Source organism: Coenobita brevimanus, chromosome 97 (genome assembly GCF_032717465.1).
Source record: "Coenobita brevimanus isolate Jiangsu-jjx chromosome 97, ASM3271746v2, whole genome shotgun sequence".
Taxonomy (NCBI): domain Eukaryota; kingdom Metazoa; phylum Arthropoda; class Malacostraca; order Decapoda; family Coenobitidae; genus Coenobita; species Coenobita brevimanus.
In genome coordinates this window covers 10,204,545-10,230,743 of record NC_137050.1, presented here as the reverse complement: position 1 = coordinate 10,230,743, position 26,199 = coordinate 10,204,545, and the positions used below count along the sequence as shown (strand labels likewise).

The window sequence follows — 26,199 nt, the reverse complement described above, 5'->3', positions numbered from 1 at the left end:
GAAATCAGTGAAAAATTCCAGGGAAGATTTACTTAGCGTAGCACGGCCGGGCAGGCGAGAGGATAGGGTAATGGAGGGGAGGTAGGGAGGGGAGTCAAGAACGGGGAGAAATGGCTAAATTGTCAACAATGGATGGGAGTACAGATGAGATTAGGAGTGTTGACTAGTGTTGGACATTGGCAGTACTGATACATGATACAAGCCACCACTTCAAAGCCCAGGCGAATTCAAAATAACACAAAATCACAAAAGGGTCGCCCCGCGGTATGATCCCTTGCTCCCAAGCGTCACGAAAGTGACACCCCACGGTTAAGGGGTTAAGGAAAAATCCATTCATAACACCTTAACTGACTAGGTCATCAGGCAATGAGTTGTCTGTTATGTTCTTTTTTTTTTAAATGCAAGAATGAAGCAACCAAGGGCTAAGAGCCCACAAACCATTCCTTCTGAAAAAGAGAGAGAGAGAGAGAGAAATTCAAGATCCGGTCATTTCAAGATGCCTGGACACAATTCGTTTGAAAAACTGGAGATCATAGGAAGTAGAAAAAACAGACAGAGCGAGACAGTTCCAGAGATGACCTGTTGCATAAATGAAGGACTGGGAGTAACAGTTAACTCTTGCATTAGAGAGTTGGACAGAAAAGGGATGAGAATTTGTCGCCAGACGGGTGCTTTGCGCCCGTCATAAAGGTGGAGGGATGCAAGCAGACGGTTCAAAGGAGCAGTGACCACTGAGGTAGTGACAGAAAAGAGATAATGATACAACAGTGCAGCAAAGAGACAGAGGGTGAAGGGAGCCAGTAAGAGGAGAAGAGTTCATGAGATGAAAAGCCTTTGACTACACCTTGTTGAAAGGAGCAATATGTGGGGAGCCTCCCCACACGAGAGTTGTACTCTACACGGGGCGAATAAAACCCGTGTATATAGTCAACAACTGTGCAGGGGTAAAGAATGTACGGAGTTGGCTTAGCACACCTAATCCCTTGGAAGTAGATTTTACAAGAGATGTAATATGACGGTTGGCAGGGGCACTCAACGTAGTGCTACTCTGGGCATCTGCTCTTCCCTCTCTTCCATCCTTCCTCTTCTGCTTTCTTTCCTTTACTCTTTCCTCTTTCTTCTGCCTACATTTGACTTTACACTCCCTCTTCTGTCTTTCTTTCCTTCATTCTTTCCTCTTCCTTCTGCCTATGGGTAACTCTACACTGAGTGACAAGCCAAATGGTTGTCTGTAGTGGAAACCATTTACTATGGTGGGTGGTAACCATATAACCAAATTATGGCACTTAGTGGTTTAGTGGGTAATTAAGGTGCTCCAATCGGATTGAGCCTGTGTAGACTCTCATCATAAATGTCCAAAACAACTTGCCTACCCCAGGGTTCCTACACTCCTCATGAGGCAACATAGAATTGGATGATGGATGGATGGATGAATGTAATATGATCTTTCCAAGATATGTCCCTAGAAAATGAAACCCCAAACATGTTCAAGCATGATACAGGATTGAGCTGGATATTATTAAACATTAGTGGGTACTCCTATGGTAGATTTTGTCAGGTTAACAGGTGTAAGAACTGAGTCCTTGATCCATTAAAAACAACAAGATTATTTTTACGCCAGTCAGAGATATGAGCCAAGTCAGACAGACATCAAGTGTGCCATAGCATCATCCCTTGATTTTTGAAGTAACTGCTGAGATGGGCATTGCAGGAACCAAATGGAAAGGTGAAGGGTGGAATCATCAGAATATGAGTGGACAGGGTTAGATGTACAGCTTAGGTCACTGACAAATGAAAGGAAGAAAGTTGGTGATACGATAGAGCCCTGAGAAACACCACTGTTGATAGATGTAGGAGAAGAATGATGGCCGTCTACAACAGCAGCTACAGAACGACCAGAAAGGAAGCTATAGATGAAGGCACAAATAGAAGGACAGAAGCCATAAGAGGGCAGTTTGGATATTAAAGATTTATGCCAGACTTAATTGAAAGCCAGCTTCCACCAAAGTCCTGAAAGGAGGATAACCAGGAGTTTGAAAGGAAGGTGAGAAGATCGCCAGTGGAGCTTCCCTGACGGAACCCATACTGACACTCAGAAAGAAGACTGTGACAGGAAAGATGCTTTATATTTTTCTGTTAAGAAGAGACTTGAAAACTTTTGAGACATAGGATATTAAAGCAATTGGACAATAGCTAGAGGGTTGGGAATGGTCACCCTTCGTTGGGACTGGCTGAATGAGAGCAAACTTCCAACAAGAAGGAAAGATAAAAGTTGATAGACAATGGCAAGAGAGATTACCTACACACAGTGTAAGAACAGAAGCACAGTTCTCGAGGACAACACGAGGGACCCCATCAGGCCCATGTGCCTTGTTAGTATTGAGGCCAGTGATGGCAGAAAATACATTAGCTGAAGAAATTTTAATGTCAGCCATGAGGAAGTCAGAGGGGGGAAGTGATGGAGGAATGGCACCAGAATCATCTTAAGTGGAATTGGAGGAGAAAGTCTGAGAGAAGAGATCTGCTTTGTTAGTAGATGAAATAGCTACAGAGCCATTGGAGTAGAAACGAGGGAAGGATGATGAGGTAAAGTTGTCAGAAAGGTTTTTGGAAAGGTGCCAGAAGAAGCAGGAAGAATTCGAGTTGGAGAGCTGAAAGCATTTAGTACGGATGAAATTATTTTTTGCAGAGCAAAGAAAAGACCTAGAATGATTCCAGGCAGAAACATAAAAAAGATGTGATTCAGGGGTGGGTTGGCTCCAGTACCTTTTATAAGTCCTCTCCTAGTTGTGGACAGCATTAGAACAAGCATGATTAACCAAGGTTTTCTTGCAACAGTCAAAGGATATGAGAAAGGAATGTATGCTTCCATGCACGCGAGAATAACCTCCGTAATGCTCAAGACACATTGAGATGGCTCCCAGCCATGGAAGCAATAATCATTCCAGGGAAAATCAAAGTACTGCCTGAGGGCCTCTCAATCAGCAGCTCCAAAGTGCCACAACCGATGTTTCTTTGAAGGGTCCACAGGCTGTACTGGAGTGATACGACAGGTTAACGTAATAAGGTTGTGTATCAGAGGAGCCCAATGGAGAGGAAATATTAAGTGTAAGCAGAAGGATTAGTTGTAAGGAAGAGGTCAAGTATGTTGGAACTCTCTCCAAGGCAGTCAGGGATACGCATAGGGTGCTGTACAAGCTACTCTAGATCATTAACCCCTACGATATGCAATGCGATTGACTGAACTTCCCTGAAAACCTGTACAGTACAGTATGTGGAGCCAATTTTTCGACTCTTAGTGAGTTTTATGCCAGGTACCCCTTTTCTGAATAAGGGCTAAGGTGTTGCCCCTGGGTAGAGGACTTTGGTTTGGAGCGTGTAGCTCCAAAAAAAGTTTTATGCCCAAGGTTTAGAGCTTGAATTTACACACTTTATGCTGCAAACCAGAGCATTTTAGACCAACTGGTTCATGAGGTACAGCCCGTCAAAGCTGAAAAAAATTACCCTTCCAGGCGGGGCGACTCCAATTTTCTATGCGCCCCCACCCCATTCTTCCCTCATTCCTTCTCTTCCATGACCCCTCTCACCCACTCCCATCACCCCCCCCTCCCCTTCCCCCCTACCCCTCCTATCCCCAGCCTTCAGAATTTTCCAGCTCATTTTTTTTTTTCTTCAAACAATAGCATGCACAATAATTATGTCAGTGTTCCTCACTCACTCCCAACACCCTTCCCCCCCCCCAACACTTCTCCCCTCCCCACCTTCCCTCCCCCCATCCCCTTCCCTCATAGCTGTGTACTCAAAAAAAAAAAATAAAAAAAAAAAAAAATCTTTTTCTTGCTGTTACACAATCCAGCACCCTCTCCCCTCACCCCTTCCCCCCCATCCCCTCCCCTCAGAGCTGTCATATCAAGTAGCTGTAAGAATTTCAAGGGGGAAAAAAAGCTAGAGCTACCCCCCCTACCTCCCTTCAGAATTTTCCAGCTCTTTCCCCCCCCCCCCAAACAATAGCATGCAAAATAATTATGCCAGTGTTCCTCACTCACTCCCAACACCCTTCCCCCCAACAATTCTCCCCTCCCCACCTTCCCTCCTCCATCCCCTTCCCTCATAGCTGTGTAGCCATCAAAATAAAAAACAAACATGAAAAAACATACATTCTATGTTTCGTGCACTGGTGTGTGCAATTACACAAACAACAATCTGGTACTGAATGAAAACACGTGACATGAATAGTAACAACGATGCATAATACTCTAGGCAGGGTGGGGGGGGCTAGGTAAGTAGACGGCATACTACAAGGGGTGGGGAGATGCCTGGAAGGGTGGTACAGGGGTACAGAGGTGGAAGACAGACACCACAAGACAAAGAGGAAAGGCAGAGAGGAAGTACAGGAGTGTAGAGGGTGGGTAGGGGGGATATAACCCTCTCCAGGAAGACAGGGAGGGGGGGGGGAAAGGGGGAGGAACCAGTGGCATGATGGAGGATGGTGGGGGAGGGGGAGGGAGGGAACAGCAGGCAGTCAGAGGCGAGGGAGGGAACAGGAGGCAGTCAAAGGTGAGGGAAGGCGAGAGGGAACAAAGGTATTGGGGTAAAGGAAGGTGGCTAGAGGGTGGTGGGGGAACTACCCTCCCACCACCACCGGTAGGGGCCCAGATCCTCCCCCTTCCCTACTCAGGACTTAGCTCTCATTGGTTTGCATCGATATACATCACAATCGGGCCAAAGCCTAGTGTCCACAGTTTTTTACAAAGGCTCCTCTATCGATCACATTCGGTATCTAGCGAAATTTTGGAAATGGATCGAGTGATCCTATTTGTACTTCAGGGATTAAGGCTAGAAAAGATGTAGGCCTGTTCACCAGGTGGACCAAGGAAAGGAGAGGAGAGCCAGAGGTAGTGGTGAACATTCAATAAGAGAAAAGAAAAATGGACAGGATGGATTCCATCGTAGAAGATAGTCAAAGAATTTTTTAAGTCAGTATAATTATGGGAAAAGTAAACAGCACAGATATGTTTAGTCAGAGAATGACAAGGAAACCGAAGCCAGACAGCAGAGCATTCAGAAGACTCAATTTCTGGAACACGAGAGCAAGAAAAGTTGTTGTGTACATATACACAAGTAGGAGGATACAGAAAAGGGTTTGTTATCAGTTGCCTCCGACAGCAGAGTCTCGGTTAAGAAGAGAAGGTGAGGTTTGGGGGAGGAGAGGTGGTGCTCAACAGAGAGAAAGTTAGAGGAAAGGCCGCACATGTTGCAGACATGAAGATGAAGTGAGTCAGACAGTGGTTCCAGGCAGCTCGTTGAGTTGTCACCGGGAGACGGGTGGATGGTGGGGGCATTTACGGTCCCCTCCCCTGAGGAATCTGAGGCTGTGTTATTGGACGCCATTCTTTCTAAAGTTTTGAAAAGGAAGTGTAGTGTGTAGTGTGCACGTTATTTGTACTGGAGAGCATGCTAGCCTACTCTCTGTGTTAATGAAACAGTGAAAAAGCTCGGCAAAGGGAGATGGTCAGGAACTAGTCCCAAGGACTGATGAAACAGGAGCTCCACCTCTCCCAGTCATCATCTCTCCACCCACCTTGAGAGTACTGCCCTGCTCAACTGGTGCTACAGTCTACTCCTCCTTATCACCCAAGACAGTAAATAAAGAAAACACTTTGCCTGTCACTCATGCATAGCCACCTAAATATAATACCACACTACGTGGATGGTGGGCACTCCCATCTACCACTACACCACTAGATTTAATTCACCTTAAGAGAGACACCTGAGACTGGAAGAGTTAATGTCAACCTCCTAAAACATACCAAAGTAGAACAACTCACCTTATCTCCAACTTGTGGGGGTCTATCACAGTTTTTGGCATAGTAATTAATTGTTTGTTTGACTCCATCCTGAAGGTATGATATAACCCCTGGCTCATCAGACTTTTCAGTGGGTGAGGATTGGCCATTAGTCTTGCTTGGGCTCCGTGGGTTTGCTGGAGCCTCTACCACTACCTATGAGCCAAAAAAATAACTAAATAAATATATGAACAAATAAAAAACAAAAATAAACTTTAAGAAATATGACAACTAACAATATGATACATGAACAATACCTATAAAACAAATAAAACTGACATTAAATCACATTTACAGAAATTGTATACATAGTGCATTATTAAGTCAACTGCACTGACAATTTAATAAAACTACGCAAGCATTAAAGCATACACACTGTAAATGTTCTTGCGGACTACTCACATGGCCATGAACTCCCTCTGTGACTAGTATCTCAAACTTAACAGTGCCTGAATTTACACGATGGATACGGATTGCACTCTGGCGGTTAGGTGACTGGTTGGTTGTGTCCTGATGGTTTTGGAAAGAGAAAAACAAATTTAATTGACTACCTATCTATCTATCTATCTATTGCCAGACACCACAATCCCGCAAAGGGTGGCCATTTGACACTGAGTTAGTTGTTTTACAGGGAGGGGCACCAACCCTCCACCAACCCACTTGTTGACACGTAGGGAGCATGTATGGTTTGGTTATATGGTTACCACCCAGGATTGTAAATGGTTTCTTGGCTTACAGGAAACCATTTGGCTTGTCACTCAATGTAAAGCCACCTGTAAAGGAAAGAAAAGGAATAAGAAGTGACAGGAAAGATAGGAGAAATAGGAAGAGAGGAGGGCAGGCACAGAAAATGAATGATAAAAGCTAAGGAAGTAGGCAGCACTACATCAAGTGAGTGGATGATGGTCGCCACCACATACCACAAATTGACTACCTACAACAGTTTATTTGAATATGCACATTTTTGTGCTTCAACTGCACTGCATAAATTGCACCATAAATCTACAGAGTTTTCTCTGAAACAAAGCCTCATATATTCTAGCAAACTGCTGATCAAGTGTTAACAGAAAACATTTTGTTAGGAATATATTTCAATAAGAACTGTATTATTTAGTTCCACTTTTGTTTTTTCTCCCCTATTCTGGTCTCCAGATTTTAAACATCATCATATATGTACACACATGCAGAAATCAATAAACTTGAATGCATGACAATCTCCTTAAAGGGAGAGAGAGAAGTAAAATTCACCCTTCCTAAAGCTTGCCATAAATGAATGACAAACATGTCTGTATTGACAGTAAAGCACACGAATGCTGGAGTCGTATTGGCTCTGTTTTATATATGCTAGTAAACACTGTACACCAGTACAGTACAGTATATGTTAAATATTGATATTAACCCTTAATGCCATGATTGGTATCCAATACTGATCTGGCTGTAATGTGTTTCATGCCAATGTCTGAAAGCTTCCACCCTCGTAGGCTATCTGTAAGCTTCCAGCAGCCACCTTGCGCCAGTGCTGCATCAGCCACTGATTCATTTTTGTTTTTAAAGGCTCCAACATGCTTGTGTGAGTCGGCTTTGGTCATCTAATGGTGGCCCTCCATGTTGCTCGATCTCTAGCAGCCTACCTACTCAGTCCCTAATCCCTGGTCCCATCCCAGGTTTTTTTCGGTCTATCTCTTGCAACCCTACCCCCATTGTTAACACTATTCACTTTCTGCCTGCACCCAACTGTCATCCCCCATCCTCTCCACATGCCCAAACCACCTCAATCTACCCCTCCTCATCACAAAACCAATACACTCCAGTCCCATCCTACTTCTTAACTCTTTCATTGTAATCATTGCCCCACCAGGCCTCGCACTCAAGGACGCACTACACATCCACCTCATCCTTGTCATTTTTGTATGTCTGAGTCTGCGATTATCCTTTTCCTTAACTGCCCATGTCTCACTACTATACAGCATTACACTCCTAACACATGCCACATACAAAGATACTTTAGGCATGGAGGGAGAGCCCTCTCAATGTCAGGAGAGGCAACAACTCCCTGAACTTTATCCAACTGCCATAGAAAACCGTGCTACACTCCCCTCCTCCCACTGCCGACTTTGGCCACTATATATAAACATATATGTATATACACAGTACATCCCCCTAGTACGCGCCTATACGGGCAGCAGAGGACGTTGCGTACTAGGAATTCGCGTACTGTATATTCGAATAAATCACAAAAAACTTTAAAAAACTCACGCGTAAATGTTATCACCACAGAGGAAGGTAGACCTAGACTGAGGGAATGGGGTAGAGCCAGGAGGGTATAGAGTAGGGATGGGAAGGGGGTAGAAGCGAGGCTGCAGGCAGGATTTTCACCCTTCTGTCACTACTCGTGGCTTGCGGTCTGTTAAATGCCCAGTGGCCATGTGGAAACACACCTCCTGGTGACCTGGTGATTTTGGACGCTCAGTAGAGAGGCAGACGGTTGATGTCACCGAACATGTATTCGTGGCTTGCAATCTTTGTTACAATCTCAGTGGCACTTAGGCTGGTGGCCATGCGACATTGAGCATTTGGTTGGGATGCATATGGACGCTTTGACACCTCTAGTGGGTTATAGTCATATTACTTAGGTGCCGGAGGTTCGTTGGGAGCGATGGGATGAGCGTGCGACTTTGACCATTCAGTATAGGGGCAGATGGGTATTTTAGCTCTGGTTGTGGGTTACGACCTACTTCCCGCTCACGGCTCAAGTCCAGCGGCCACAATACCGAATGTATGAACATGTTGGCTGGCCAGCTGAAGTTCTCGGGGACTTTGACATCTGGATAATAGCGAGTAAATTCGGATGATGGTTTAATAGAGCCAAGGTCCAGCATCCGGATAATGAACACATCCGGATGAATGAGGGACTACTGCACATATATGTGTGTGTATGTATGTATGTATATATATATATATATATATATATATATATATATATATATATATATGTATATATATATATATATGTATATATATATATATATATATATATATATATATATATATATGTATACACAGTAAAACCTCGATATAACGAACTTCAATAGACCGGAATTTGCTTTTACCGGACTCAAGGAGCTACTGGACTAAATTCCTATATATCGGAAAAAGTCTGATAAAACCAGAGACAGTCCAGACTGTCTGACCACTTCAGCTATATTCAGCACAATAAGGTAAATAAAAGATATGTTTATCAGTGTACAGTACAATATTATTATATATATTATACCATTTGATTTAAGTAGTGAAGTTTTAACACAGTATAGTACCACAATGGTAGTCAAACAGTTTCGAAACCGTTCATGTGATCTGGACTAATGTCCGATATATCAGAAAAAATCCGGATTAGCAGGGGGAAGTCCGGATGTCGCTATTATCGGAATTTCTCATTTTTTGGCATGGCTTGGGCCCCAATTAGTCCGTTAGAGTGAGGTCTTACTGTACATACATACATTCATACATACATAAATACATATATACAGTATATATATATATATATATATATATATCTATCTATCTATTGCCAGACGCCTCAATCCCGTTTGGGGTGGCCACAAACAAATCGCCTCCAAGTCGCCCTGTCCCCCGCCATTTCACTCCCCTGCTCCCAGCTCACACCCCCCTCTCTCATATACCTCTCCACCCCATCCCTCCATCTCATCCTCGGCCTCCCCCTCCCTCTTTCCCCCTCCACCTCACTCACATACACTCTCTTCGTCAGTCTTTCACCCTCCATCCTCTCCACATGGCCAAACCACCTCAGTGTGTTCCTCATAACGCTTCCTATCACATCCACATCAACACCACAACGCTCCTTTATATCCTCATTCGTCAGCCTGTCTCTCCACGTGACTCCACAGGCTCCTCTTAAATAACTCATTTCCACTGCTCTCACTCTTGACTTGTGTCCTTCCAACAACGTCCAAGCTTCACTTCCGTACGTTAGAGTTGGTATGACAATACTGTCATGTAGTAACTTTTTCACTTCCATGCTCACTTCCCTGTTTCTTATCACTGCTTTCAAGGAACCAGCAACCTTTCTTCCCTGCTGTACCCTTTCAAGCACTTCACCCTCCAAACCTCCATCCTTACTCATCACACTACCCAAGTACTTAAACGTACTCACACTTTCCAATTCCTCACCATCCAACCTCGCTGTACATTCACTGACTTCACCTCTCTCAAAGACCATCACTTTACTCTTCCCTACATTCACCTTTAGATTCCGTTTCTTACACACTCTCCCAAACTCATCCACCAAGCCTTGCAGCTTCCTTCGTCTTCACTCAACAACACAGTATCATCTGCAAACAACAGTACAGGGAGTTTCCGAACACTATCCTCTCTCACCATGGCCACTCCAACATCCACTACCCTACCTTGTACCTCTTTTATTACCCCATCCATGTACAGATTGAACAACCATGGAGACATGACACATCCCTGTTTCAACCCAACCTTCAAAGAGAAAAATTCACTTAGATCACCATCCACACGCACTGCAGCCTTCGCACCATCGTACATACTCTTCACAGCATTCAACAACTTTCCATCTACTCCATATATTCTTAACACTTTCCACAATCCTTGTCTATCCACCCTGTCATATGCTTTCTCCAAATCCATGAATGCCGCATACAACTTCTTTCCCTTCTCTAGAAACTTTTCCACTAAAGATCTGAGAATGAATATCTGATCTACACAACCTCTTCCCTTCCTAAAGCCTCCCTGTTCTTCTCCAACTAATTTCTCTGTTCTTTCTCTAACTCTGTCAATAAGTATCCTACCATACACTTTTCCTATTATACTAAGAAGACAAATGCCCCTATAGTTACCACACACTTCTTTTTCCCCTTTTCCTTTGTACAAGGGAATAATTATACCTGACTTCCAATCCTCCGGGACTCTACCTTCCTCCCAGGCCAATCTGCACATCTTCCACATCCATTCTACTACTATCTCTCCCCCATGCTTCAGCATTTCACCACACACTCCATCAATTCCAGGGGCTTTCCCCGATTTAACTTTCTTCATTGCTTCCACAACTTCTATCCTACTGATTTCTTCCTGTCTTCTCACCTCCCTCCTTCTCCCAGCCATTCCCCAGCCACTTATACTCGCATTACTTCCTACCTCTACGTTCAACAATTCCTTAAAGTGTTCTCTCCATCTGCTCACTTTTTCTCCCTTCTCCACTAGTAATCTACCATTTTTATCTTTCACTCCCCTGCTAACTTCACTTCCACCCTGTCTTACTCTTTTCACCTCTCTCCAGAACATTTTCTTACAGTCCCTCCACTTTATATATATATATATATATATATCCATCATCTAATCCTATGTCACCCCATGAGGAGTGTAGGAACCAGGGGCTAGTCAAGTTGGTCCTTACATTTAAGATGAGAGTGACCAGCCTCACTCATCCCTAAGTGGCATTACATGAGCAATAAACCTCAACCATCCCTTAGATATAAACCTACACAGGCTCAATCTGATTGGAGCACCTTAATTACCAACTAAACCATCAGGCTCCATAATTTGGTTACATGGTTACCACCCAGCATAGCAAATGGTTTCCTGGTGTACAGGATACCACACACACATATACTAGGTCTGTCGAATTAGAAACCGAGCTTCTTGAATGACACACCAACTAGCCAGTGTAGAAGTGACTGCGCTTTAGTTTAACATTAGCCGCACCATGCCAAGTCACGACATTGAGGTACTTGCGTTTGAGTGAACGTTTGTTTTATGCACTTGCTGATTTGATGATGAGTCTTGAAGAGCAATGAGGGGGAGAGGGGAGGGGACTAACAACAGCCAACACAACAAGGCTGAGGCAGGTAGTTATAAATGTGGGTCATGTGGATGGGCTTGGATCATGGAACACTAGCAGCACGCGACAAAAACAATCCCACATCACATGTGACCAACGCAACCGTCTGGAAACTGGATATCTAAATGCACATACTTTTTTCTTCCATTCAACTGAGTGATATTTCTGTGTTACTAAATAATAAAGGGAGAAACTGAATACTCACATTATTGTACGACTTACTTCTCTTGTCTTAACCCCCGCGAGGCTTATTCTTTTGTCAGGTAGTTTAGCTCCCCTGAGTCACTGTTTTATAATCAATGTAAACCGTACTTCATAAGAATCTTGAAGCTTGGATCGTCCAGACCTTCACTGTGCCTCATATGAGGTCTGTAGCTTGGCAAGGGTTAAATCACGACTCCTCTGCACAGTACACAACATGAACACTGTTCCAGCTTGTTGGGACTGAATCATCCTTATGTCACATCACCAATGCCAGTATTTGTCAGTTTCTTGGTAAGGTGCAAATGATAAATAAAACTGAGCCGTGGCTCAGTGGGTTAGAGCACTCCACACTGGCCAAAGGGTCAAAGGTTTGAGTCCACCCAAGGGTCATTGGTAAATATCAGGAAGGGCATCAGGTCATACACTGCTATATGCTCCAAACCTAAGTCCTCTACCCAGGGACAACGCCTTAGCCCTTATCAGAAAAGGGGTATACACCGTAAAACTAAAAAAGTGTACGGATGATGATGATGATGATGCTATTGCTCAAATCCAGTCTGTCTGGCTGAGCAAACCCAGTGATTACAACCAAGTAGTCTCCTTCCTGTGGCAGACTGTTTCACCAGGGTCAGAAGAGGGCCCTTCCACATAGCCGGGTGCAGGGAAAATGGAGGCACAGCCCCCAAGAGGATGTGTATCCTGGGCTTCCTGGCTATCAGTCAAAACCAAATTACTGGCACACAACCCATCTTTCATGTGCATGTGCAGGCGAGGGTGTGATCTTACAATCAAAATGACTGAGTAAAACTGATACTGATGCACCTACATAACAGAAGAGCAATACAAACTAGTACTCTACCTGAGCCACTGTGAACATGACCTCATCATTGACAGAAATTTCATTCTCTGGATCAAGGAGCTCACTGTAATGGAAGAACAGGCGGGCATCCCTGTCAGCACACTTGATGAACCCATACCCATCTTTCAATGCTGCTATAACACCATGCTCACGTTTTTCACCAGAGACGTTGAAGCTGAAAAATGAAGGAAAGAAAAACTTATATAGTCAGAAATTCCACTAAAGAAAGTAATAAACATCTGTAGAAGGTCGATATAGCTTTTACCATCATTGTCCTGACAAATCACGAAATAATAGTGAAAAAATATTTCTGGATCCATCCAGTATTACCAGCACTGCCAAGAATGTAAATAAATTAACAAAATAAATTAATAGGTAATAAACATACATAGTATATATCACATTTACTCTTGCTTTTATTATTTCCTGGCATAACAGGTCACCTACAAAATAAGAAAACCCATGCACTCAACAAAACAACAATTATGGTATCACCATATACATTAGCTGATCTTCAAAGTCTTCCTATTTTACTATTCTTCTAACAATTTAACCTTTCCTAATACAACTTCATCACCATGATAATCTTATTTCTCAAAAATAAATGGGGCTTGTAAGAAACAGAAATTCCAAAATGAACACATTAAGGCAGCATCTATTCACTTACTACAGTTTCAAAATTCTTGGCTCTATTCTACAGACATATGCCTTCCATACTGTGTTCCTTTTGACTGAGACCCTTGCAACACCAATGAGATGAAACCATTCTATCAATGGCAAAGAAAACACACAGACACACACACACACACACAAAATGCAACTCATGTCATGTACATTAATGTATCCTACATACTCTATGCCTTGCCTTCTCATACATACATTACCATATCAAATCCTCTTAGCCTTTCATGCTCAAACTGACTACAGCTTTTCAACAAAAGCTGTACTTTTCCTCAGTGTGACTCTCTTCACAGATTTTTGGTAATGACTAAATGCAGGGATCAAAACATAAATTCTCCACTTTCTGTTGCAGAGGTAGAGTCATAGTCTCAACCTTAGACAACATGATCAGCCAATGACATCAGATCAAATGGCATAGCCTTTAATCATGGACCATAATTCTGGCAGGTACTACCATGGGACTGGTGTGGTGCCAAAATAAAAAATAAATCCATCCATCATCCAATCCTACATTGCCCCATGATGACCGTAGGAGCCCGGGGCTAGGCAAGTTGGTCCTGACATTTAAGAAGAGAGTGACCAGCCTCATTCATCCCTGAGTGGCATTATGTCAGCAATAAACCCCACCCATCCCTTGGATATAAACGATCATCGGCTCAATCCGATTGGAGTGTCGCAATTACCCACTAAACCACCAGATGCAATAATTTGGTTATATGGTTACCACCCAGCATAGTAAATGGCTTCCTGGTGTACAGGAAACCATTTGGCTTGCCACTCAGTGTAGAGTCACCTACAGGGAGAAGGAACAGGAAAAAAATGAACGAAAGAAAGACAAAAATGGAAATGTAAAGTCACCTGCAGGCAGAAGGACGAGGAAAGAGTGAAGTAAAGAAAGACAGAAGAGGAAGGAAGGAAAGGAGGGAGGAGAGGAAAGAGAAGACACCCAAGAGCAGCACTACATCAAGTGAGTGGATGGTGAGTGCCCCCACCTATTTATAAAAATTTAAAAAATAAAAATAAAAATACATTGCATAATACAGTATTACCAATTTCAATAGGCAATGTTCAGGTTGACACTATTGTACCTACAGTATATGCAGTACTCTCAGCCTGGACTAATAAGGTAGGCTGGAGCTGCTACTACTGTGCTGGATAACAATCGGTTTGAAAGAAGCAAAATTCCAAATTCAAGTCTGATGTCCTAAGCAATTTTGACAACAGTATGGGCACATGGCCATTAAAAAATTTACCTGGGCTTCTTGTAAATGGCACACTGACTGTGTTGGAGCTACTGGTATCCAGTAGTATCAGTAACTGATATTAACAGTCATGCTTGGTCAGGGCCTTCAAAAAACAAAATGTAAATAGGATGTAAAGTTCAAAATCTGGAGGTATAACTTTTGAACCATATCGTTGCTAATCGCACTCCATTATGCTGGATGCAAACTGATAAAATCTGTTAACTATAGGCATTTCATAACAACTTATCAGAAAATTACAAACATAGGGGGTTATTTTCTCCTCGACAATCATATACAATTTTCTGGCATGACATTTGAGTCACTAAGAAACCGGAGATAAAAAAGCAAACTGGAAGGAGTGTAACTGCTTCTACATGCATAACCTTACCTTATTTTTACTAAGCTGCTTTGTCAACATCACAACCTACCTATCATCAAGAAGTGAGATGTTGGTCGCTTTCTGGAGGTGATCCCGGCGATCTGTGGCAATGTTAAATTGGACCCAGTCTCCATGACGCAGTGTGAAGTCTCCCTTTTGATCACGCTCTCCAAACTTAACCTCAACCTGAAAACATATGATATGCTAACACTAAAGACCAACTGCTATTATTATATTTCCCTTTTCGACATGTAGGCACCCGAGAATAGGGTGCCACAGCTCAGTGCATCAACTGTTTGACTGCTAAATACAAAGTTCATATTTTAATTTGGTTAGGATCAGAAAAATATTAATAAAACAAACCTATTGCAGTAAAAAGGTTAAAAACTATTCTGATCAATGTTCTGGCTGAGATGTAAAGAACTGTGCACTGCATTCCTGCTAACTCCAAACAGTCTTGACTCAGCTGAAAAGAACACAATGGAAGTAAATGGGTTAACGACAGATATCCGACTAACTAGATGGCATTACATACTCAAAAAACCTCCAATCACCTGATGGGGATCAAGGCAATGTAAGGCTACCACTCTGACTGGACACACTACTATGAGACCACCATTAAGAGTAAAAACAGACCTAACTAGCAAGACAAACACCATGTTCAATGCCTTGATACCTCATATCACCATCAGAAAAGATGGCCATGAAAAATATCCCAGTGACATTCTTGCATGTTTCTCTCACTACACTCGTCCTCTTCCTTTCACATCATTTAAAGGCTACAACATGCTTATATGCATTGACCTTGGTCACATGACGGCAGCCTCTACGTTGCTCGATCTCTGGCAGTCTCCCTCAGTCGATTATCTCTGTCACACTCTTCAACCTTGTCACAGGTCTTTTTTGGTCTGCCTCTCGCAACCCTGTCCTGATGTTCACACTTCTAACCTTCCACATCCAATAAATTAACTGTACTCTTCAACACCACAAACAGTTTTCTATGCCAACATTAACTTGTGAGCTGTGCCATACCTCTTGAAAAATGCCACCAGAGGGCTGTGGTATACCTCTTAAAACTTTCCCAGTCTGACCTACCTGCAGCCAGCAGAACCCTCCTGCTTTCCTCCCTCCCATTCTCCCTCCCTCCTACCCCGCCGTGTGCTTGAGTTTTTTCTATCCCGATCATTTTTTCACCCCAAAATATTTGAATTAGCATATTTGTTTTAATACCATTAGCTCCTCATAGGGCAACACAGGATTGGATGATATATGTATGTATGTAGAAAGCTGAGACTCTGTAGAATAAGATTTAAGAAAAAAGTTTAAGAAAAAAGAATGTGGCACTGCATAAAATAAAACAGTTATGAACATTGAGTTGAAAGGGCGAATAAGAAGGTTTATACCAAATCTGCATACTGGAGTTCTTTCTGTTCTGATAATTTTTTCACCCCCAAAATATTTGAACTAGTGGATTTGTTTTTATACTACAGTACCTTCGCGTCCAACACGGTAATATTGTCATGCACAGGTCCCGTGTTGGACCAAAAACGTGTTGGACAAACAACAGAGCTTATGGGGAAAAATGAATTATGTCAGCAACCCTAGGAAAGGTCACCCTAAATACCTACCATATACCTATACATATATTGGTACTGCTGTAATTATAATAAATGATACTGTACTAACTAATCTTTTAGGATAGTGTTGGTGGGCTTGCTGGGAATGGAAGGTGGTATCAGAGGCTGTAGGCAGTCCTACTGGGTCCCTGTAGGACGGCTGCTGGCATCACTAGCAGATAATGGCTGCTGCTGTTCCTCAACCTCCCTCATAAATCCTTCGAAATCACACTCAGAATCACTATCAATGTGGTACTGCTCCATTATGATGATTGCTGGGTCAGTAGGCCTGCACTTGGAGTCAAGTGGCCTGTCTCCATAAGCCTTCACTGCCGCCCAAGATCTTGTCTTGGTTTTTTATTATGGCCCTCATGCTGGCTTCATTCACGTCGTAGGCCTTGGCGATGTCCACGTTCCTCTCCCCTTTCTTTTTCCTCTTGATAATTTCTAGCTTGGTGGCCTGAGGGAGGTGCTGCTGCTTCATGGGGTTCTCAGAAGGTTTCCTAGGCATCGTGAGCATAGCAAAATGCAGCAGCAAGGGCAGAAAATGCAGCGAGAAAAAAGCACCGTCCAATGCAAATTATGAGATTGAGTGGCGCTGTGGTGGGAGAAATTTAAACAAAACATCACGAGAGGGCAGAAGCGTTTTTATTTGGGCGACATCACGATCACGTCACGATAGTGGGCAGGGGAGGCTACTTGATCCGAAGTTTCAATTGGCTGTCAGCATCACGGGAATGTCCAGTATGACCGTGTTGGACCGGGGGTAATTGTGCTAGAGGCGAACTCTGCGGATTTCGCCCACTTCTCAGAGCTCTGTCCGTGTTATGCTAACGCACCTGTGTTACAGTAATTAAATCGTACTAATTTTTTGCTCTCCGTGCTGGACAAACGCATGTTGGACATGAGAGTACTGTATATATATATATATAATACACACACACACACACAGTGAAAGCTCGATTATCCAGCTTTCTGTATATCCGGGCCGTGACCGAATAGTTCACTGGTACAGTAATACATAAAATTATCCGTACAATAGCTCCGGTTTAAAGAGGAAGCATCCAGTTGTTAGCAAGCGAGGCATGGGTAAACCAGAGAGAGTCTGCCCCCCCTGCCCCCACCCACACCTCCTGCTCACAACTCTATCACAAGGGTGGTAGGGTGGAGTTTGGTGAGGCAACTGATACACCTGACCTAGCCTAACCTTGCTTAACTACCTAATAATATAACCTAACCTAACCTAACCTGGGCTCCAGTTGGGAAACTATATCCACTCTTGTGTACTCTTGAGTTTCACCCATTATACCGGAAACAATTGTAGGTACGGCTTAAAGAACGTGATAATAAAGAAGGAAATCTTTTAGCGAGAGAAGGTAATTTACCATCTTCAAAACAGAAAAATACAGAAAACAAACTGGAGGAATATGAAGTGAACTGGTAAAGTCTTTAGGTTGTATGCTTAGACAAAAATTAATGGGTTTCCCAATTTTAGGGACTGAAATGAAACAAAAATGTCTGCTTATCAGGGGGGGGGGGGGGGGAATCTCATGTTCTCGTAAGTTAGCATTCAGTTCTGCATTCTTCATTAGATATCATGCTTCCCAACACATTTCAGACCGATAGAGCATACAATTATTTCTTTGTTGTACATTTACTGTTCATTCTTTTGTTAGTTCTTAAGTGTACTATACGTGTGAGAGTATTAATACAAACAATAATGCATTCCATTAACCCCACCATAACTGCCAGCCTCGAACAATGTTTTACTGTACCGGTGTCAGGGACACTGAGTTAGGGAGAGCTATAAAAAACTGCGAACAATTATGGGAAGCAAACGAAGGTCACTGGTATGTTTACACAACCCTACTCTACCATCCCAAACAGTCAGGCGGCCTGCCACTTCATCTCAGATGTTTTCATCGATAAATTTAAAGGCTAATGTAACATGCACCCTACTTATGAGTAAGTTTCTTCCATTCTGCAAACAATCGTAGGTAAGGCTTAGGGAATGTTATGATAATGAGAGAAAATCTTTCAGCGAAAGGTAATTTACCACCCTCAAAACAGACAGAAAAATACAGAATACAAACGAGAAGAATATAAACTGAACTGGTAAGGTTATTAGGCTGTATGCTTAGACAAAAATTTGTGAGTTTCACAATTATAGGGGACAAAATGGAACAAAAATGTTTACTAATAAGAAAAAATACTTTCATCTCATGTGTTCTCGTAAGGTGGCATTCAGTTCCACATTCTTCGTTCGATATCGCTTCCCAACACATTTCAGACCGACAGAGCATACAGTCATTTGTGCTCCTTACAGTTAAGTGTACATTTATTGCTCATTCTATTGTTCGTTCTTAAGTATATGCGTGAAAGAGAGAGTATTGATACAAACAATAATGTATTCCATTAATCCCTTCATGGCTGCCAGCCTTGAACAATGCTTTACTGTACTGGAGTCAGTGACGTTGAGTTAGGGAGAGCTATAAAAACTGCAAACAATTATGGGATGGGAACGAAGGTCACTGGTATGTTTACACGACCCTACTCTACCATCCCAAACAGCCAGGCGGTCCCTTCATCCCTGATATTTTCGCCGATATGTTTAAGTGCTAATGTACAGGGCTCTTGTTTGGCATGCCAAAGCTCGCAAATGCGAGTATTTTTTCCCTTCGGCGAACAAATTTTACATGCAAGTCGCCTTTTGGCGAAGAGAAAATACATCCACCTCAAAACCCAGTTAACTACAAAATAAGTAAATTTCACTTAAATGAACAAAAAAGCACGTTGTGATCAATTACTGTATTCTTTCCTTGTCGCCATTGTGAATGTTTAAAACCTCACTATATTATTCTAATCATCACAATGTGTAAATAAACAAATATGTTATTGCTTGTAAAATATTTCGACTCACATGTCTCGGCTCAGTTTGGCTACTAAAAATTTATTTGGCTCGTAAATATGAAACCTTAGGAGCCAAATGGCTCGCAACCATCGGCAGTTAGCAAGAGCCCTGATGTAACATGAACTCTAACTTTATGTTTAAATGCTAATGTAACATGCCCCCTAATTTCATTAATTCTTTCACGAATCATAGCAAATCATAAGATGGGTTTAGGGGGGAGGGGAAATAGCCAGGTGTACCAGACGAGTCTTTTCACAGCTGTAGGAAAAAGACTGATGTTATAACTTTGTACAATAGTTCCAAAGTATGCCATGGAAGCACACAAATTTCTGAACTCACGAACACTGAGGGGGGTAAACATACGCTTTGCTGTAAGCAGTAAAAGCACCTTACCAAATCAGTTCATCCTGATAGTCTGTTATATTTTTCTGATTATTTCTGGGTTGGTAAATAAACATTTCTTCTTAAATCTGTTTCTCCGCTGTTTTTAGCTGTTCTGGTGTGACGACTCTTCGATTCGTTAACGTAATGGCAGAAGACACTGTTCTAATCTAAGTGTTTAACTAAACCTGGCCTAACCTAGCTTAACTGCACCTAATAATTTAACCTAACCTAATCTCCAGTTGGGAAGTTGGGAAATGAAGTCCACATTTGAGTACGATGAGTTTCATCCAATGTGCTGGAAACAATCGTAGATACAGCTTAAAGAACGTGACGATAATAACAGGGAGGAAATTTTTCAGCAAGAAAAAGTAATTTACCAAACTGAATATACTTAAAGTGTACATTTACCGGTAAATAACTCAGTCTAACAGTACAGTACCAGTACTTTTGTTATGTTTTCGTCGGATTAATCGTGACTTCAGACTAATCAGGCACCCCTTCACACCATACAACCCAGATAATCAGGCTATCTCTCCATATATATAAATACATGTTCGGTTAATCATGTGTTTACATTCGGGCTGTTCAAAGGGAAAGTGCTTTGAAAATACAGAGGAATTTCTAAATAAATGTTGGAAAATAGGAGAGAAGAAGAAAAAGGAGCTCGTCAACCAGAACAGTAACAAAAACGATATAAAAAGGGGTCGTTGAAAAGGCTATCTTGATTGCATCATTGATCAATAAATCATGTGCTTACATTCAGGATGTTCAAGGGAAAATGCTTTGAAAATACAAAGGAACTTCTAAATAAATGTTGGAAAACAAGAAGCAAGAAAATAATGGGAGCTCAGCATCCTGAACAGTAAAAAAAAACTATATAGAGGGACCGTTGAAAAGGTTATCCCAAGTGCATTATCAACTGCATTCCCCATCAAGAGAATCCATCCATCCATCCATCATTCAATCCAACATTGCCCCATGAGGAGCGTAGAAACCCGGGGCTAGGCAGTTGGTCCCGACATTTAAGATGAGAGTGACCAGCCTCACTCATCCCTGAGTGGCATTACATGAGCAATCAACCCCAACCACCCCTCGAATATAAACCTTCACCAGCTCAATCCATTTGGAGCGCAATTACCCACTAAACCACCAGGTGCCAAAATTTGGTTATATGGTTACCACCCAGTGTAGTAAATGGTTTCCTGGTGTACAGGAAACCATTTGGCTTGTCACTCAGTGTAGAGTCACCCACAGGCAGAAGGAAGAGGAAAGAATGAAGGAAAGAAAGGCAGAAGAGGGAGTGTAAAGTCACCCGTAGGCAGAAGGACAAGGAAAGAATGAAGGAAAGAAAGACAGAAGAAGATAGAAGGAATGAAGGATGGAGGAGAGGAAAGGGCAGACACCCGACAGCAGCACTACATCGAGTGAGTGGATGGTGAGCGTCCCCGTCAAGAGAATTCCCCATAAAAAAATAAACGATTATCCGTCATAACAATTCGCACCTTGGACAATTCTGTGTCATTCGTATATTATTATTATGCCTAACAGGTGTTTATTTAATTGTACCAGGACCGTCTGATGGTGGGACTGTATACAATTCTATTGTTTCTTCTCCACCAAGTTTGAATACGAGTCGAAGATTGCTTTCTCTAGTGACCTTGACTTGGTATATGCAAGATGGGCACAGGTTTTAGGCATAGGTTAGCTTTTTTTTACAGCTCTTAGGCTATTTAGATTGACTTTAATTTTTTTTTTTTCTTTTATTCATTTGGGTGGGTTTAGGACTTCATTGGGGGGAAACCCAATGATCAAAAATGCATCCCTATACATGTTAATTCTACTCCAAAATACGATACCCTGCCTAGCATTGGTTTTTTAGTTAACCAATTGCATTGTTGTACTGGGGTTTGCCTGTATTTACAATAAAACTTTGATATAATGGACTTCGATTTACCAGAATTCACTTTTATCGGACTCGAGGAGTCTCCCGGACTAAAATCTTATACAGTATATCGGGAAATGTCCGATAAAGCCAGAAGTAGTCCAGACTGCCTGACTTCAGTCCAGCCTGGGCAGGGGGATGGTGGAGGATGAGGATGTTTGGGCAGGTTGTCGTGACCTTGACGATGGGCAATGGATGGGCATTGGGTGGTTGTTATGACCATGATGATGGGTGCTGGATAGACATTGGGTGGTTGTTGTGACCTTGATGCTGGGCATTGGGAGGTTGTCATGACATTGATGCTGGGCACTGGATGAGGATTGGGAGGTTGTCGTGACCTTGATGATGGGCGCTGGATGGGCACTGGGTGGTTGTCGTGACCTTGATGATGGGGATTGGGAGGTTGTCGTGACCTTGATGATGGGTGTTGGATGGGCACTGGGTGGTTGTCGTGACCTTGATGATGGGTGTTGGATGGGCACTGGGTGGTTGTCGTGACCTTGATGATGGGCATTGGTTGGTTGTTATGACCCTGATGATGGGGACTGGGAGGTTGTCATGACCTTGATGATGGGTACAGGATGGCTGTTATGACCTTGATGACAGGCATTGGATAGGCATTGGGTGGGTATTATGACCTTGATGATAGGCATTGGAAGGTTGTCGTGACCTTGACGATGGGCATTGGGTGGTTGTCGTGACCTTGATGATGGACGTTGGGTGGTTGTCGTGACCTTGATGATGGGCATTGGGTGGTTGTCGTGACCTTGATGATGGGCACTAGGAGGCTGTCATGACCCTGATGGGCACTGGATAGGCACTGAGTGGTTGTTATGACCTTGATGATAGGCACTGGGTGGGTATTACGACCTTGATGATGGGCTTTGGGAGGTTGTTGTGATCTTGATGAGCATTGGGTGGTTGTTGTGGCCTTGATGATAGGCATTGGATGGGCAGTGGGTGGTTGTCGTGACCTTGATGATGGGCGCTTGATGAGCACTGGGTGGTTGCCGTGACCTTGACGGTGGGTGTTGGGTGGTGTCGTGACCTTCATAGTGGGCATTGGGTGGTTGTTGTGACCTTGATGGTGGGTGTTGGGTGGGTGTCGTGACCTTGATGGGGGGCGTCGGTTGGTTGTTGTGACCTTGATGGTGGGTGTTGGATGGGCATTAGGTGGTTGTCGTGACCTTCACAATGGGAGTTGGATGGCCACTGGAATGGATCAAGATCTTGAGGATGTAGATTGCTGGATATGAGTTGGATAATATGCAGTGAAGCAACAATGCTAATGAAAAAAAAAGACCGGTGTGATCCAGACAAATGTCTGGTACATCGCACAAAGTCTGGGTTAGCAGGGGGAAAATGCAGATGTCACTTTTATCAGAATTTCACTTCTTTCAGAATGGCTTGGGCCCCAATCAGTCCGTTATAGTGAGGTTTTACTGTATATGATATATGGAAGGACTACTGGTCCTTGGGAACAAGTTGTGAATCCCATGCCCAGAGTCAGACACATTAAAGAAAAAAAAACTATCATTTTTCTCCCCCATCCCCATGGTTGAGCCCAGAAACAAAGGAACAGTAACTGCTATGAATAAAATTCACTCACATGCTGATGAATACGCCATGGTGTTGCACCTGACAAAGGCTCAAACCTGTTTGAAGAATTGGTTCTTGATGCTGTAACTGACTGCAAGGTTGGCAGTGATTAAAACTTGAGAAAGATGGATAGAAAATTACTGAAAATACTGAACAAATTATGATGTCAAACTGAGCTAATTACCAAGTCACTTAGGCTTTGACAGTAGCTATCCAGTACTGTACCATCTGGATGGTTCCCTGTTTCCCGTCAAATGGGAAACTTTCAACCTCAATTTTTGCAACCAGTCCTTGTTGCAGTCTATAGATTACCAACAGTCATGCTCACTGTACAGACTCTATACTGCATACACCACTCTAACTAACCTCTGAGCGATCCTTGCCCCGGTAGCGAATACGACCAGTGAGAGGGTCCTTCTGGTTGTGGCGGGGATTCCTCTCAACGGGCTTCAGCACCTGCCCCTTTATTAGCTCTTGATTGATGTCTTCAAATACAACTGTCCCAGGGTTTAGTTTCACCATATTTGTAGCAACTTCTTTACCCTACAGTGCACAGAAATATGAATTACTATATCCACCGCCTAATACAGTATTCTATTGCTTATATAACACCATCTACAAATATACTTAACAACCAAGGCATGATACAGCCATTTCAATCCAGCATATATGTAGAAAAAAGCTCAATCACTTCATTCTCTCTCTCTCTCTCTCTCTCAAAGACTCACTCACACAGACAGAAAGAAAGGCAGGCAGGCAGGCACATACACACACACACACACACACACACACGTAGATATATATATTGGTCACTGAAACATTTACAAATTTCAATAAATTCAGTTCCCCATATAACAAACCTAAATAAAAAGATTATATGCACCCTTTGTTTCTTGCCAGACTGCTTTTATCAGGTCCGTTTATATGTAAGACACTCAGCAGAATTAACTCCAGTACACTATACAATGCAGTAATTATGTCAAATGGCTGAGAAGCATCCAAAAAGGTTATGACACTGCCTATAGTGTATTTGCTTTGACAGATTAAATGTATGGATAAATTCACCAAAATAATCAGAATAAAAAACCCTATGTATTCCACTAGTAGTAAGGTGTAAGTGACAAATTATGTAAATGACAGATTATTAACCCATGGGGATAAAGTAAGGACCATGAAAAGAATATTTTGAAAGCCTGATGAATGGGAATAGGGAGAGCAGAGCCACTGTAAACATGACTGGTTTTGGGGGTGTGCAGAGAAGAAATGCAATGCCTGGAAACGTGACACTCGCACAGGTAAAGAACGCTGTAAAGCGGCTGAAAAATAAGAAAGCAGCTGGGATTGATGAGGTGTATGCAGAGATGATTAAGGCTAGTGGGGAGAGTGGAATGAAGTGCTTGTTGGAGATAAGTAAGAAGACATGGATGAGTGAAACTGTGCCAGAGTGGAAAAAGGCTGTGATTGTACCCCTGTACAAAAATAAAGGTGAGTGATGTCAGTGCAAGAATTATCATGGCATAAGTTTAATGTGTTGTAGAGAAGGTATGTGGAAGAATAATTATAGAGTACAAAAGAAATCAGAAGTCCTAGCGAGTGATGAACAGAGTGGCTTTAGGAGTGGTAGAAGATGTGTGGATCAAATATTTGCAGTGAGAATAATGGAGAAGGCCTGTGGGGACTATAAGGTGTTTATGGCATTGATGGATCTGGAAAAAGCATATGACAAAGTAGACAGAGAGGGATTGTGGAAGGTTTTGTGCATGTACGGTGGAGATAGCAAGCTGCTAGGTGCTGTCAAGAGTTTTTATGATAGTAATGGGGCATGTGTAAGGGTTAATAGGCATCTAAGTGAATGGTTCAGGATCAATGTGGGCGTGCAACAAGGTTATGTGCTGACCCCATGGCTGTTCAATATATATATGGATGGGGTAATGAGAGATGTAAAAAAACGAGTAATGGAGAGGGAGATGGCATTGGTAATGAATGGTGATGGATGGAATATCTCAAATTTGTTGTATGCTGATGATGCAGTACTACAATACTTGCAAATACCGGACAAGAATTTGGTAGGCTACTGCAGAGTTTTGCTGATGTCTGTGAGCGTCGTGTCTTGAGAGTAAATGTAGAAAAGAATAAAGTGATGGTTTTTGAAAGAGAAGGTGACTCCCAGTGTGATGTTGCAGTGAATGGAGAGAGACTGGAATTGGTGAGAGTTCAAATACCTGGGTACAGTGATAAAAAAAGAGAGGTAAATATGCAAAAGAAGTTGAAAGTAGAGTGACACAAGGAAGAAAAGTAGCTGGTGCAATGAAAGCCTTGATAAGAAACAGAGGCTTGAGTGCTGCAGCTGCAAGAGGCTTACATGAGGGAGTGTTAGTGCCAACTTTAACATATGGATGTGAGACTATGATGTGGCATGAAATGAAAAGTCAAGAGTAAGAACAGTGGAGATAGGACTGCTGAGGAATGTATATGGAGTACAGAGGGTGGATGGAATACAAAATGATATGATTTGTGAAAGATGTGGAGTGAGGAAGTCAGTGGACACCAGAATCGAAGAGAGTGTACTGAGATGGTATGGTCATGTGGAGAGAATGGATAACAACAGTGGTGTAAAAGGTATATCTGGGCAAATCTGAAAGAGGAAGGAGGT

General features: G+C 42.6%; 2 protein-coding genes across 2 annotated transcripts in view; both read right to left on the bottom strand.

Annotated features, from left to right (window-relative positions):
• LOC145413852 (carbohydrate sulfotransferase 4-like) overlaps positions 1-26,199 on the bottom strand; it is a 610,328-nt gene that overhangs the window by 337,246 nt on the left and 246,883 nt on the right. The window lies entirely within an intron of this gene.
• The window catches only part of Unr (cold shock domain-containing Unr), a 117,391-nt gene that overhangs the window by 60,432 nt on the left and 30,760 nt on the right, over positions 1-26,199 (bottom strand). Inside the window, exons 6-10 of the mRNA XM_080283516.1 lie at positions 23,913-24,089; positions 15,144-15,280; positions 12,791-12,965; positions 6,249-6,356; positions 5,829-6,002 (exon numbers count right to left, since the gene is read on the bottom strand). Of these exons, the coding sequence (XP_080139642.1) occupies positions 5,829-6,002; positions 6,249-6,356; positions 12,791-12,965; positions 15,144-15,280; positions 23,913-24,089 (771 nt within the window). The remainder of the gene's footprint in view (positions 1-5,828; positions 6,003-6,248; positions 6,357-12,790; positions 12,966-15,143; positions 15,281-23,912; positions 24,090-26,199) is intronic.